A 13,500-nucleotide genomic window follows, 5' to 3' on the forward strand; every position below is an offset into this window, starting at 1 on the left:
CGGACGTTGTGGGGCGTCTGAGATACTAGGTCATCAGACAGCATGATCATGCTACGTGGCAGTAACGCAGCGATCACCCATCAGTAACTCAGTCTTCTCCTTTCATCAGGCGACAACAGGAAGAGTGTGTGAACATGAAAACAGCTGGAGAGGAATCCAAGGACCACACAGGGACCCAAAGGCTTCCGAGCCACCAGGGACCTCACGGTCACAGCTTCCAAGGGCCCCATATGCACACAAGCCAGAGAACCAACAGCCATGTGTTCCAGGAACAGAAAGAGGATCCACATGTTGCTCACATCCCGTCGACCGCTGAATGCCGGCCGCTCTCCTCGCGGCGGGCGGAGACCTGCACGCCGCTACAGGCCAGAGGAGACAACAGCAGGTACGCACGGTGATGCTGGTTGACATGTTGCAATCAATTCTAATTACGACTTCCCACCGATTTGAGAGGTCTGATTCTCTCATTGCCCGCTGTGCAAACTGTAGCTGATGGAATGGATGGAATTTGTGATTTCGGGGAGAAGTCATTTGATGGCATTGATGACTGTCCCACCTGTTTACGTACTACTCCCCCCCCCCCCCCCCCCCCCCCTCTATTCAGATCAATGGAGCAGGCCAGCGACTATTCAGAGCCCATGGCATCATCCAGGCTCCCCCAGGGGCAGGTTAGCCAGTCCTACCCTCAGCCTCCGGCTCTGCATCCCTCTGCCTGCCATCCTCATCCCCGTCACTCTAGTGACTCGGCAGCTCCGCAGAACCCGCACTGGGACCACCGAGAGTGGGAGAAGGACAGAGACCACCCACTGACTCGTCTGGAGATCGCCCTTGCTGAGGTTCAGCGATGCGCTAGCCCCAACAGTGTCATTTCTTCCAGTAGCCACGACAACGGCGGCGCCGGCGGCCAGGGGCCCGTCCGCAGCCTCTCCGTCCTGGAGAAGGTCAGTTGTTTCGAGCGTCGGGAGCGCAGCGGAAAGCAGCGCAGTCACAGCGCCGCCAAGGCCCCAGACAACGTGAGTGAGCCGAACGTGCGCTCCTCAGCTGACAAGCAAATAATAAGCAATACTCAAAAGCATTTTTAATTTACCACACAGTGAAATATGCCTCTCGGATTTGAAAGTCTGGATACGCGTTGGACGTTACTCCTCTTAACAACTTTATATTTTCTGCCTTTGAATCAGATCGAGAAAAGCCGCAACTCCCCTTGTGGAGCAGATGACCTGAGAAACATGCTGGAGAGAAGCAATAGCAGAACTAAAGCCCACAGGACCATGAGCTACCGAGGAGGCAACAGCGAACACATGAAATACAGGTAAATGGATTGTTGATAAAGCTTATGCATAGATATATATTTATTATGGGACAATACAAACTGCATTTCTGTCTGGTTTTCAGGAACCCAGCGGATCCCATTGCAGCTCTCCGGAGGAGCATCAGCACCTTCAATCTTGATGAATCCAGCGAAAGTGAAAGCAGGAAAGACTTTCCCCGGATACAGGACGTCCAAGAGATGTTTGGCTCCATGCAGGACACGTCCCTCAACAGGTCAGAGTCCTCTAAGAGGTCAGAGTCCTCCCATTCAGTCGTCCGCAGGTCAGATTCTTCGACCAGGTCACAATCTTTAAACCAGTCACCTTTTTTAGCAGGTCAAAGTTCTTCTGCAGGTTGGGGTACTCCCACAGTCAGTCATCAAATAGGTCACATTACTCCAGGTCATAATCTGCCAAACAATCACAGTTCAGCAGGTCAGAGGTCTTCAGCAGGCCTGTGGAGTATTTCCACAGGTCTACAGAGTTTAAACAGGTCAAAATCCTCCAAAAGGTCAGAGTACTTCATCAGCTCCAATAAACGAGTCCTTCTGCAGGTCAGTGTCTTGGGTTTCTGTGGGCCACCCTGACAATGGAGACGTGTCTCTTATCAGATCTTACAGGGACTCCTTGAAAGACGCCCAGACCAAGGTCCTGCGGTCCACCTCCTTCAGAAGGAAAGACCTCAGTTCCTCCATCAGCCCTACACCTCCTGGTTCCCCTACTCCTTTCTCCTCCTCCAGCAGCCACCGGGCTCCACCTGTCACATCCAAGCACCATTCCCTGGAGAAAATAGGCCCCAAAACCATGCCCAAACCACAGGGCGTTGTTATCCCGCCGCCGGTCACTTCCCTTCACACTCCCAAGGAGCGCCACGTGGTCAGCCAGGAGGCCAGAGGCCCGAGCCCGCCAGCCCTTCCCACTGTCCCGCCAGTCGGACCTCCGGCCCTCACCAGGATCTGCGGCCGCAGGCGTCTAACAGTGGACCAGAAGAAGCGATCTTACTCTGAGCCTGAGAACATGAACGAGGTCGGAGTTACAGATGCAGAGACTGCTGCCCTCTTCAGGCGTGGAGGAGGTAAATACACCGGTTGAAGATCCCAAATACACACAACTAAACAATACAACCGAATAAGACATTTTGTGTAGAATTGCTTGATAAGCTAAAACCCAGATGACTGATAACAGTACAAACGTGTAGACAGACACAGAAAACATCGGTTGTACTGTCGCTCCTCATTGTCATTTCCATTCAGCTTATCTCAATCGCGCTTTAGCCTAAACAGGTTCACAGATAGCTAGAGCTAATGTTGAGCAGAATATAGATTAGAATTAAATCAGCAAAAAAACAAGAGGAGCCTTTGCTGGTTAAGAAGAAACAGGACTGAAGAATTGAATGTGTTGTGTTGCGTTGTGGCTGCTCACTTGGATGAAACGCACCGTTAGCACCGTTAGCACCGTTAGCAGCGGGTAGCAGCATTGTTCAGTACCACAGATTAGTTTTGACTCCTATAGATCATTTCTTAGACAAATCTGAATCTTGCCAGGTTTATTTTAACACAATGAAGTATCTGAAGCTTGGCTTGTATTACAAAATTTCAATTGTAGGAAAACGTGCTTTAGCGATCATAAAGAAAGCTAAAGTTTTGGTATACAATACAGCTAGCATTATTGTGATCGTATATTATGGAACAACAAACATCTATGATGACTGACCCGGATCTTCCTGTGGGTCAGAGACCAGCGTGGCAGACCGGCGGAAGATGTTTGAGCTTGTGGCGAGTCGGTTCGGAGGCGGCGCGCTGCAAAATGCAACGTCAAGGCCCGACCTGCGACAGCTTCAACAAGATGCCCTGGCTGAATACGTGGAGAGGAAGAGAAGCGTGAAAAAGAGAGAGAAGGCAGGACAGAGGAGTGGACTGAGGCCCCATAGTGCTTATCTACAGGCCGAAGACAGCAGCTACACAGGTGGGTGGAGGGTTTGATGAGTGATGGATAAATAGGAGGTAAATCGAACATTTAAGTAGATTAATCAGCTCTTACGTTTCTTCTTCTCTGCTTTTTTCTGTTACTCATCATTCCCTCCCCTCCTCTCTCCTTCCTTCCTTCCTTCCCTTCTCCCTGGTCTCCTCCTGTCACTCAGACACCATAAGCCTTTCCTCCGCCTCCAGCTTGATGTCCCTGCAGGACTCCGGTGCAGATCGAATCTTCTCCTCCGGGGAGAGGCGTCTCTGCTCCACCCTCCCTCCTGGAGCCGACCAGCGCAGCCTCATGTCCAACGTCTTCTACCCGGGCAGGGTGGCCATTCCCAGGGCTCCAGAGCACCTTTCTTCTGGGTATCCAAAACACCAAAAGCAGGCTTTAGGACTCACTCCACCTCTGTGGTGCAGACTAGAAATAATGTGTACACACATTATATATATATTATATATATATAAATAATGTACACACACATACATACACACACTGTCAAAAGACAGTCAGTCATTTGTAAGTAGAATTATTACATTTCAATAACTCCATCCTGTTTTTCTTCTCCCAGTGCTCCTGAGCCCAAGGCCCAGATCCTCCAAGATATCAAAGCTGAAGCAGGGGTTGGCAGAGCCCCGGGTCCGGACCCCCCACAGCGGGCTGCAGAGCCTCAGCTCAAGCTGGACCTCTTTTTGTGGCGGGCCGGGTCTCCTCGGGGCTCCGGGCCTCCTCGGGGCTCCGGGCTGTCGGCCTCTGCAGAGGATCTCCTGGAGAGATTTGTCAAGAAAGGAATGACTCCTCAACACCAGCGCTCCCGTTCCTCCCCCACAGTAGAGACCCTGAGCCAGGTGCCGCTCACTCACATCGCAGTGGACATTGTTGTAGACTAAACTTACTGAATTTACTCTGGATTTGTGGGGCTTGACGATGACTCGCTGTTATGGGACATTTGGCCCCGAGTCACACAGGAAATGTCCACAGTCCTCAAAGCTTCCTGTGGGGGGCCAGGAAGCTGGAGACGGCCGCTGGGCGCCGTCCGATAGCAAAGATAACACATCTACAGTCCTTAAAGGAATGCGGTAAAGGTTGAATTAGTCTTTTATCTCAGTGATCAGAGCAGGCGGTGTCACATAAACATCATTTCACTTCAGACGGACAAACAGTCCGTCCTCTTACTTCAAACAGTAGATTTCAGGGTCCCTCTGTCCTGCTTTTACAGCGTCCATGTTAAGTGGAGCAGCCAGGACAACTTCTAAACGATTAATGGTCTGGTACTCTGCTTACCGTTGGTGTATCATAATGAATTGGGTTTGAAATTTATCTGCAGATGCCTTTGTTCAGGATGAGTAATTATCATTAAGAAATGATCTGTCAACAAATCAAGAGAACTAGATTCATTTAACCCTTCTATACAAGCGGAGGAGTTTGTTCACTTTATTCCAACTTGAAAAAGGGACTGAAATTTATCTACGTGGAGATTTTAAGTTCACTGGATTCCACTTAAATTGCTGATACTGAAATGACTGAGTCCAAGGCCGTAGATTCATTTCCACTTTTATTTTCATTTTCAAGTTGCAGCATTTCAATAGCATTTATCCAATCAGGAAATTAGGTAAAACACCTACAAACAGAAACATACATAAGTCCCCAGCAATATACAACACACCAGCAAACATGTAAAAATGCTTTAAATAATTAACTTTAGTTTGAAATAATATCCTGAAGAAAAAAGTACACTTTGAAATGTAGTTAAAAGTCCAACAGCTTAAATGTACCAAAGTGCAAAATCCTCACAATGGTCAGTACAAGCAAAATAAATAGTTAATTACACTAATAAAACAATTTCATGTCCATTTATGAGCAGAACCCGTAGCAAACGGTCGCTGCAGTAACAAACCTTTAGCTCAAACCCGATGCAGCGGCAGACTTAGATGGAGGGAAGATTTGAAACGCAATTGAAAAGTTCCTTCTCTTACCGGCTGCTTCTCCAGACTACGGAGATCTTCCAGGTTTGCATCACTCCACACGCAGAGTTCTATTTCAGCCTTTGCTGTTGCACAACTCTCTGGTTCCTGCCCGGCTTGATTAGGCACCAGTCATCCTGTCGCGTGCGTTGACGCGCCGATTCAGCATGAAATAGTCTTTGTTTTCTCCCGTGCATTTTCCTTAAACACCCACGCTCATCCCTGACAGTTCCCCTGATGGCCAGTAGAGAGAAAGCAAACGTGATACTTTCACACCGGCTTTATGTTTCCAAACTGGGGGTTATTTATAAAAAGGCCGCTGGTTTCCACAGAGAAATGATCTGAGCTTCCTCCTCAAAGGACTTGACTTTGTCCGTGTGTGTTTCAGGACTTCCCCGCAGGCGACGTCTTCGTCTCTGAACCCGGGCGCTGCTCCGTGGACAGGTACGTCCGTCTCCGTCCAGACTCACCTTCAAAGTCCAGAGCAGGTTTTTGCCTTCTCACAAACTCGGCTCACTTCAGGTTAGACTAGAAGAATGTAGGTTGAAATTCAAACGACCTCTTCGGTAGAGCGGCAGCATCTTTTCCCAGTGGTGGTCGGTCTGGTCAGACGTCCTTCGCCGTCTTCCATAACAGGCGGTTAGAAGCCAGCGTGTGGGAGAACTTTATGCTCTCTGCCATTTTTAAACAAACTGGCCTTATGAGTCCATGTGGGGTAAAAAGATGGAGAGAAGAGGGAACGGAAGGATGGGGAGGTGGAACAAGAAAAAGCTCAGGAACAGACGAGTATATTTTGGTGAAAAGGAGGAAGGAAGAAAAAGGGTTCAGATGACAGAAAAGAATGGAGAAAAGTATTAAAGAGAATTGGAAGTTCAATGGGAGGAGGAGAGAACGCAGGAGGGTGTGACGGTTTCTGGTACCGGAGCTCGATGAAGCCCAAAAGCACGACTCAGACCACGATGAGAGAGACCGGTAGATTTACTCAGACGTTCAGGGAAGGTCAAAACCGGGAGATCCGTCAGCAGGCGAACTAACCCAGAGGGGCGGGCAGGGAATCCGTAGACGAGACCAGGAGGGCAAGAAGGCAGGAAAACAAATCCGAGAAGCAGCAGGCGGGAATCTGGGGTCAAAAGGCAGGCGAGGTCAGAACAGATGCAAATCGGGCTCACTGGGAAACCACACAGGACAATGTGGCAGGGAACAAGAGGATGTGAGGGGGTTAAACGGTGGGTGGCTGACGAGGGGAGGCGCTGCAGGTGAGGAGGGGGGGAGAACCAGGTGAGGGTGACGAGCGGGTTGATGGGGGAGGATCTGAAACCACGGGAGGGTTAGAGAACATGCAGGGGAGAGGAAAACAAACTAGGTGGTGCGACAGAGGGAGAGGAGCGATTCACACATGACCGTCTAAATGAGGTCAGAGGTCACTTCAGGAATTCTGTGTGCACGTTTGAACCGATCTGTCTGGTGTGCAGGAACGTGAATGCATCACTCCTGATTACCGACAAGGGACCTCTAACAATCATTAGATCTCTGACTTCTAACTGATAGGACAGTAGACCGTAAAACCTCTTAATACCAAATCTAAAAGAGAACATATCGTAAAGGCCCATAACACAGTGTTTTAACTGACAACTGTTCTATATTTTTGTTTAGTCCTTAAATAGTTCTTTCCGTCCAGGAAATGCAAACAATCCAAACTCTTTGGCAAAAGAGATCATCACAGATTAAAAGTAATACCATTGAGATTATAAATCATAAGTACTTTTCTCTGTGGCATTTTATAATATTTGTGTGTGTTGTTGCTTTTGTCTAAACTTGGTGTAACTTAAGTTAGAATAAACATACTTGTCCTCATTAACACGGCTGTAAAGTAAGACGATCTGATGTGTTCTTACATCTGTGTGTCTCTCAGACCTGAAGATGGTGGCCTCTTCCCTCCACGATACTCCCAAAGCAGTGTGGACCCCGTCCAGCCTGCAGGACCCTCACAAGGTGAGCAAAGGTTCTTAACTATAACTATACAACAGTTATTGTACTGCTGTATTGTGGCCTCTCATTTTCATTTATCCTTAACGTTTTGTATTATCTAACAGTCCCAACGTTCTCCCCCCGGACCCTTCCTTCGGTTCCGATCCCAGACGCTGGCCCCTCCCACACACCCGTCCCTCTTCGTCAGCGAGTGAGGAACAGCGAGCGCCCGCGGACCCACAGCACTTCCACCTTGGCGGCCTCCGTCGGCCTGCCGTGCCCCCTCTCCCCCCCCGGGAGTCAGGACAGAGGCGGCGCTGGGTGGCATACTCCCGAGAGGCTGAGCCAGGCCGACCTGGACGCCATCACCTTCCCAGGCACCCCGCAAACCGCCACAGGCGATGGTGATGGTTGTAACACCACCAGCTACGAGGAAGGTCTGGAGACGAACACAGAGACAGGACACAGTTTGAGTGACGCCGGCGTACTAGAAGACCTGTGGACAGGCCGAACCTTAAGTCTGGAGCAGATTGAAGGGTATTCTGGGGGAAACGGTAGACGCATTTTGCCAACACTAAACAGGAAGGAGAGCAGGAGCACGTCATCGTCGTCTCCCCCATCCTCCCAGCCGTCCACTTCCCACCACCTGTCGTCTCTGCGGATCTCCGAGTCGAGTTTCTTCGGCCCCGCTGACCAGCAGCAGCCACAGGAATCCTCCACCGGCCTCTCGCAGGAGGACTGCGATGAGGTCTTCCTCCAAAACCCTCCGTCACTTCCTCTGCCAATCAAAGAGACAAACGTCTTGGAGGACTTCTCTCCTCCTCCTCCTCTTGGATTTGACCAGGAAACTGCTGTGGGAAGGTTTGTTTTACAACTTTTTAAATAAAAACATAGAAATATTATCATTATGTACTTTTCTACTAATGTTTTAACTGGCCCTTTCCCTTCTTCCATTTGACTGTTGTCTTCACTGTGTTCAATACCAGCATGGAGATCTTAAACACCTCCACCACTGCCAACAGGAAATCATCCCTCCACTCCCCTCCGACATCTCCTTCCTCCTATGTCCATCCTTCGCTTGTGCCTGTCCTCCTTCCTTCAGTGAAGTCGCCACTCTCCACCGTCACCGCATCTACCACGAGCGGTGACCTGGGTCTTGAGTACCAGCCTCTACCCACCAGGGAACCGACACCTGAGGAGCTGCGCGTGGAGACGCTGGCCCGGCAGCTGGTGGGTACCTTGCGTCACAAGTGGATTTGGAAAAAGGTTGCTTGTTCACTTCTGACTCTACCTTGATCAGGGTACTTCGTTTTTTACATTACATAACGTGTCATTTATCTGACGCTTTTATCCAAAGCGACTTACAATAAGAACATTTCAACCATAAGGACACAAACTCAGAAGAACAAGAAACAAGAAAGTGCAATTTCATCAAATAAGCCGATTTATAACTTGCTGTAGATAAGAACCATTATAAGTCCAGTGTAAGTGGTACAGTTAGTTAGTGTGTTAGTGGAGGTAGAGTGTGAAGAGGTGTGTCTTTAGTCTGAAGATGTGAAGGCTCTCTGTGGTCCTGATGTCTTCAGAGACCTCCTTCCACCATTTAGGAGCAGGACAGCAGAGAGTGGAGATCTAGTCGAGTGTTTTGCTCTCAGTGAGGAGGAACAAGCAGTTTATCACATGCAGAGCGGAGAGGTCAGAGGTCGGGGTGTCGGGTTGGACCAGGTCCTGGATGGAAGCTGGATCCATTCACAGCATGGTACGTGAGCACCAGTGTTTAGAACTGGATGAGCCACCGGTACCAGTGAAGAGAGCGGAGAAGTGGAGGAGTGAGGGAGAACTTAGGAAGGTTAAAGACCAGTGGAGCTGCTGCATTGTGGATGAGCTGCAGAGGTGGAATGGTGGTAGCAGGAGACCTGCAGGAGAGAGTTACAGTAGTCCAGGAGGGAGACGACAAGAGCCTTTTGTCTTTGTACAGACTTTAGCGTATGACTTTGTTGTGGTCACTTGTTTCGACTCACTTGTTAGTTTTGACTTGGCTCCATCTTTATCATAGTACCTAGTCCTGACTCCATCTTTATCATAGTACCTAGTCCTGACTCCATCTTTATCATAGTACCTAGTCCTGACTCCATCTTTATCATAGTACCTAGTCCTGACTCCATCCTTGTCATATTACCTAGTCCTGACTCCATCTTTATCATATTACCTAGTCCTGACTCCATCTTTATCATAGTACCTAGTCCTGACTCCATCTTTATCATAGTACCTAGTCCTGACTCCATCTTTATCATAGTACCTAGTCCTGACTCCATCTTTATCATAGTACCTAGTCCTGACTCCATCTTTATCATAGTACCTAGTCCTGACTCCATCTTTATCATAGTACCTAGTCCGGACTCCATCCTTGTCATTGTACCTAGTCCTGACTCCATCTTTATCATAGTACCTAGTCCTGACTCCATCTTTATCATAGTACCTAGTCCTGACTCCATCCTTGTCATTGTACCTAGTCCTGACTCCATCTTTATCATAGTACCTAGTCCTGACTCCATCCTTGTCATTGTACCTAGTCCTGACTCCATCTTTATCATAGTACCTAGTCCTGACTCCATCTTTATCATAGTACCTAGTCCTGACTCCATCCTTGTCATTGTACCTAGTCCTGACTCCGTCTTTATCATAGTACCTAGTCCTGACTCCATCCTTGTCATTGTACCTAGTCCTGACTCCATCTTTATCATAGTACCTAGTCCTGACTCCATCTTTATCATAGTACCTAGTCCTGACTCCATCTTTATCATAGTACCTAGTCCTGACTCCATCTTTATCATAGTACCTAGTCCTGACTCCATCTTTATCATAGTACCTAGTCCTGACTCCATCCTTGTCATTGTACCTAGTCCTGACTCCATCTTTATCATAGTACCTAGTCCTGACTCCATCTTTATCATAGTACCTAGTCCTGACTCCATCCTTGTCATTGTACCTAGTCCTGACTCCATCTTTATCATAGTACCTAGTCCTGACTCCATCCTTGTCATTGTACCTAGTCCTGACTCCATCTTTATCATAGTACCTAGTCCTGACTCCATCTTTATCATAGTACCTAGTCCTGACTCCATCCTTGTCATTGTACCTAGTCCTGACTCCATCTTTATCATAGTACCTAGTCCTGACTCCATCCTTGTCATTGTACCTAGTCCTGACTCCATCTTTATCATAGTACCTAGTCCTGACTCCATCCTTGTCATTGTACCTAGTCCTGACTCCATCTTTATCCATCTAGTTCCGACTTTACCTGTGTCATTAGTCATTATAAATAATCTCAACTATACGTTTGTTTTCAGAACCAGATCGGACTTCTACTGTCAAACATACTTTGCTTCTTCCTTTTCTGTTGTCTCCAGGTGATGCAGGACAGTTCTCTGGTGCCCCTCCTGGAAACCTTGGGAAGTAAGTCCACTGTTGAGCTCATGGAAGAGATCTTTCCAAACAGCAGATTGGTTGGACAATCACCACGGCAGCATAAGGGCAGTAGCCAATTGGATTGCAGGTAATTGTGTGTGTCTTTGAACATTCATAGAACATTTTCAGTGATATTTTAAAAACGCTAAGATTCTGAGTAACTTTATCAAAAAACATTCCTCCTTTTTAAAATATTCTCACTAATTGACGTCAAAGAAGTGATTATTTTAAATTAAATACCTATTTGCGCTCCTGGTTTAAAAGTGCTGGTTTGTTTTTTCCCAACTTTACTAAAACTCTCTGATTACTGCTGCAGTCGTTGCCTAGTTAGTAAAAACTCCAGGATGGTGGATTATAACCAGAGAATGCACATTTCAGACTGGTGATGGAGTCAAACGATGGAGCACACAAGAATAAAGACCTTCATTTTAATTGTGTTTATCTCAAGAAAAGGGATTGCAGAAAGTTACTGTCCAGTCGGTGGCAAAAAGGAGGCGTTTTCTTTGAGGGTTGACTTTTGGTGAATATATTATGCAATATGGCTTTTTGTAATGTTTCTACAGGTGTCCCAAATATTTTTCTTTTGCTACTGTTGCGTTTTCTGAAAATGAGTATTAGCCCAGTTTATATCCACAAACTATAATCAATCGCAAATACTTTTGGTTCCTAAAATAAAAATCAGACATGGGGACGAAGAAGAAAAATCATTTTAGTTTTGTGGCTTTGTTGCCGGCACAGGTCATACGTTAGGTGTAACCACGGATGATAGAAGGAGATTTGTCTTCCTGCTGGTCAGCTGGTCAATGCGGACACCAAGCTGCCAGAGTTTGTCTGACTCAACCCTTTTCTGTGGGCCTCCCTTTGGAGGAAGAACAATCATTTTCTGACTCCATGTGTGCTTTTATTAATAATAGAATAAAGAAAATGTAAACCAGACGTGTGCTCCATCAGACAAAAATAAAATGTGCAATCTCTTTGTTGGAACGATGCAAATAAAGTTGTGCAAAAATAGCTAATTGTATACTAATTACTAAACAGGGCTGTGACGTTTCGATCCGTGTTCTCTCCATAGTTTGTGTCTCAGTGTCACAGCAGCGCACTGCTCCTTAATTACTAAGCATGTCTAATAAAGAGAATAATGTTCCTGTTCCCTATAATAAAAATATATATATATATGCATTTTTTATTTTATTTAAAACAAATCTACATTTCCCCCAGCCCTTCGCGCCCCACCAGAGGGTCGCGCCCCACAGAGAACCACTGGTCTAACTGAACCTGTCAAATTCAGCATTTAATAACATTTTGATCATGTGTTCCCGTTTACCTAGATTGTGTTTTGTTCGTTTGTTTGTATGTTTCCCATTCTAAAATGTTGTGACCTTCTAAGGATCCCAGATGGCGTCTGTGGTTCTGGTCAGAGCACAGCGGCGGGTCGGGGGAAAGAGACCAATCTGGATGAGGAAGAGAAAGACCTCAGCACCAGGAAGGTAAAAACACAAATGTACTGTGATTATTATTATTACAACATTTACATTAGCGTAAAATAGCCCCCTTCGCACCCTGTTGACCAGCTGGAGCTGTGTGAGGCCCTGAGGAGCAGCATGGAGGCTCTGCGGCGGGAGAAGGAGGCGCTGTGCGAGGAGCACCGATGCCACCAGGCGCTGGGGGCAAACGTCGACGCCCTGGTGCAGGAACGCCTGAAAGCCAACGAGAGGGACAAGTACAGCGTGTTCATCGGTACGGCGTCTGCCAGGGATTCTGCATTCGTCCCGCGGGCGCCAACTTAGACGCTGACCCGTTTTTTGTGTGTGCGCAGGAGATCTGGAGAGGATCGTGAACCTGCTGCTGTCGCTGTGCAGCCGGCTGTCGAGGATCGACAGGTCGCTGCTGGCTCTGGAGAGAGGGGAGCAGGAGGACACGGCGGGCGAGAAGGTGAGACAGGATCCACCCGTCTGACGCGCTTCCCCAAAGGCCCGTTTACCTGCAGGTCACCTGCTACGAGTTTGAAATACTAAATGTTCTACGTAGGATGAACACTCACCAGAAAGAGTTAGTAAATGAGGTCTTGTGACGGGTAGCTGGACCAGCCGTGTACCGTAACGCGAGGGCCCAAATGCAGATACTGTAGGCAGAGGTGGGAGTGAGAACAATGTTTATTGGTAGAAATGTTGGAGATCTTCAGGGGGGGGATGAGGAACCTCAGGACAGGAGGGGCATGTAGCAGGGGGGAGTCCAGGTAGGAGAGGAGGGTGCTGGCTGTATGCTGAAGCTACAGTCCGTGGTGGGGCGAGCAGGCACGGGGCGAGACGGAAGGCGGTGAAGGCTCCCAACGTGTAGCCGGTTCCAGCAACGGGAGGTAAGCTAGAGGAGACAAAAGGACCGGAGCTCCTGCAGATCCTTAAGAAGGGTGTTCAGACGAGGGTTGATTCTTAACAGGTGTGATGGCAGGAGTGATCCAGCCTCCGCCCCAGGAGACCTGCCCGTCCTCACCCAGGACTCACAAAACAGCCACAGCCAAGCATGATCGCGACAGGTCGCGCTTTAGGCAGGGCAATTTTATTTGTATAGCGCTTTTCATACACAAGGCAGAATCAAAGTGCTTCACATTATAACATTTCATACAATAAAGTGAAATAAAATACAGGAATTAAAAGACAATTAAAAACAACAAATAAAATTATAAATTAAAATCTTATTAGGGCGGCACGGTGGCGTGGTGGTTAGCACTGTCGCCTCACAGCAAGAAGGTCCTGGGTTCGATTCCACCCAGTGGCCTTTCTGTGTGGAGTCTGCATGTTCTCCCCGTGTCTGCGTGGGTTCTC

The 13,500-nt window shown here is 47.9% G+C and overlaps 1 protein-coding gene across 6 annotated transcripts in view; it reads left to right on the top strand.

The window, feature by feature from the left end:
• The window catches only part of shroom3 (shroom family member 3), a 45,768-nt gene that overhangs the window by 28,466 nt on the left and 3,802 nt on the right, over positions 1-13,500 (top strand). For 4 of the 6 annotated variants that reach the window (XM_040197188.2, XM_078088389.1, XM_078088390.1 and 1 more), the window contains 16 exons: positions 110-385; positions 605-1,013; positions 1,182-1,312; positions 1,396-1,545; positions 1,922-2,385; positions 3,045-3,275; positions 3,451-3,643; positions 3,850-4,126; positions 5,631-5,686; positions 7,155-7,234; positions 7,336-8,071; positions 8,197-8,440; positions 10,621-10,766; positions 12,066-12,165; positions 12,250-12,415; positions 12,495-12,610. In XM_040197188.2, the coding sequence (XP_040053122.2) occupies positions 110-385; positions 605-1,013; positions 1,182-1,312; positions 1,396-1,545; positions 1,922-2,385; positions 3,045-3,275; positions 3,451-3,643; positions 3,850-4,126; positions 5,631-5,686; positions 7,155-7,234; positions 7,336-8,071; positions 8,197-8,440; positions 10,621-10,766; positions 12,066-12,165; positions 12,250-12,415; positions 12,495-12,610 (3,775 nt within the window). The remainder of the gene's footprint in view (positions 1-109; positions 386-604; positions 1,014-1,181; positions 1,313-1,395; positions 1,546-1,921; positions 2,386-3,044; positions 3,276-3,450; positions 3,644-3,849; positions 4,127-5,630; positions 5,687-7,154; positions 7,235-7,335; positions 8,072-8,196; positions 8,441-10,620; positions 10,767-12,065; positions 12,166-12,249; positions 12,416-12,494; positions 12,611-13,500) is intronic. The other 2 variants (XM_078088388.1, XM_040197195.2) reach the window with 2 other exon arrangements.

Source organism: Gasterosteus aculeatus, chromosome 14, assembly GCF_964276395.1.
Source record: "Gasterosteus aculeatus chromosome 14, fGasAcu3.hap1.1, whole genome shotgun sequence".
NCBI lineage: Eukaryota > Metazoa > Chordata > Actinopteri > Perciformes > Gasterosteidae > Gasterosteus > Gasterosteus aculeatus.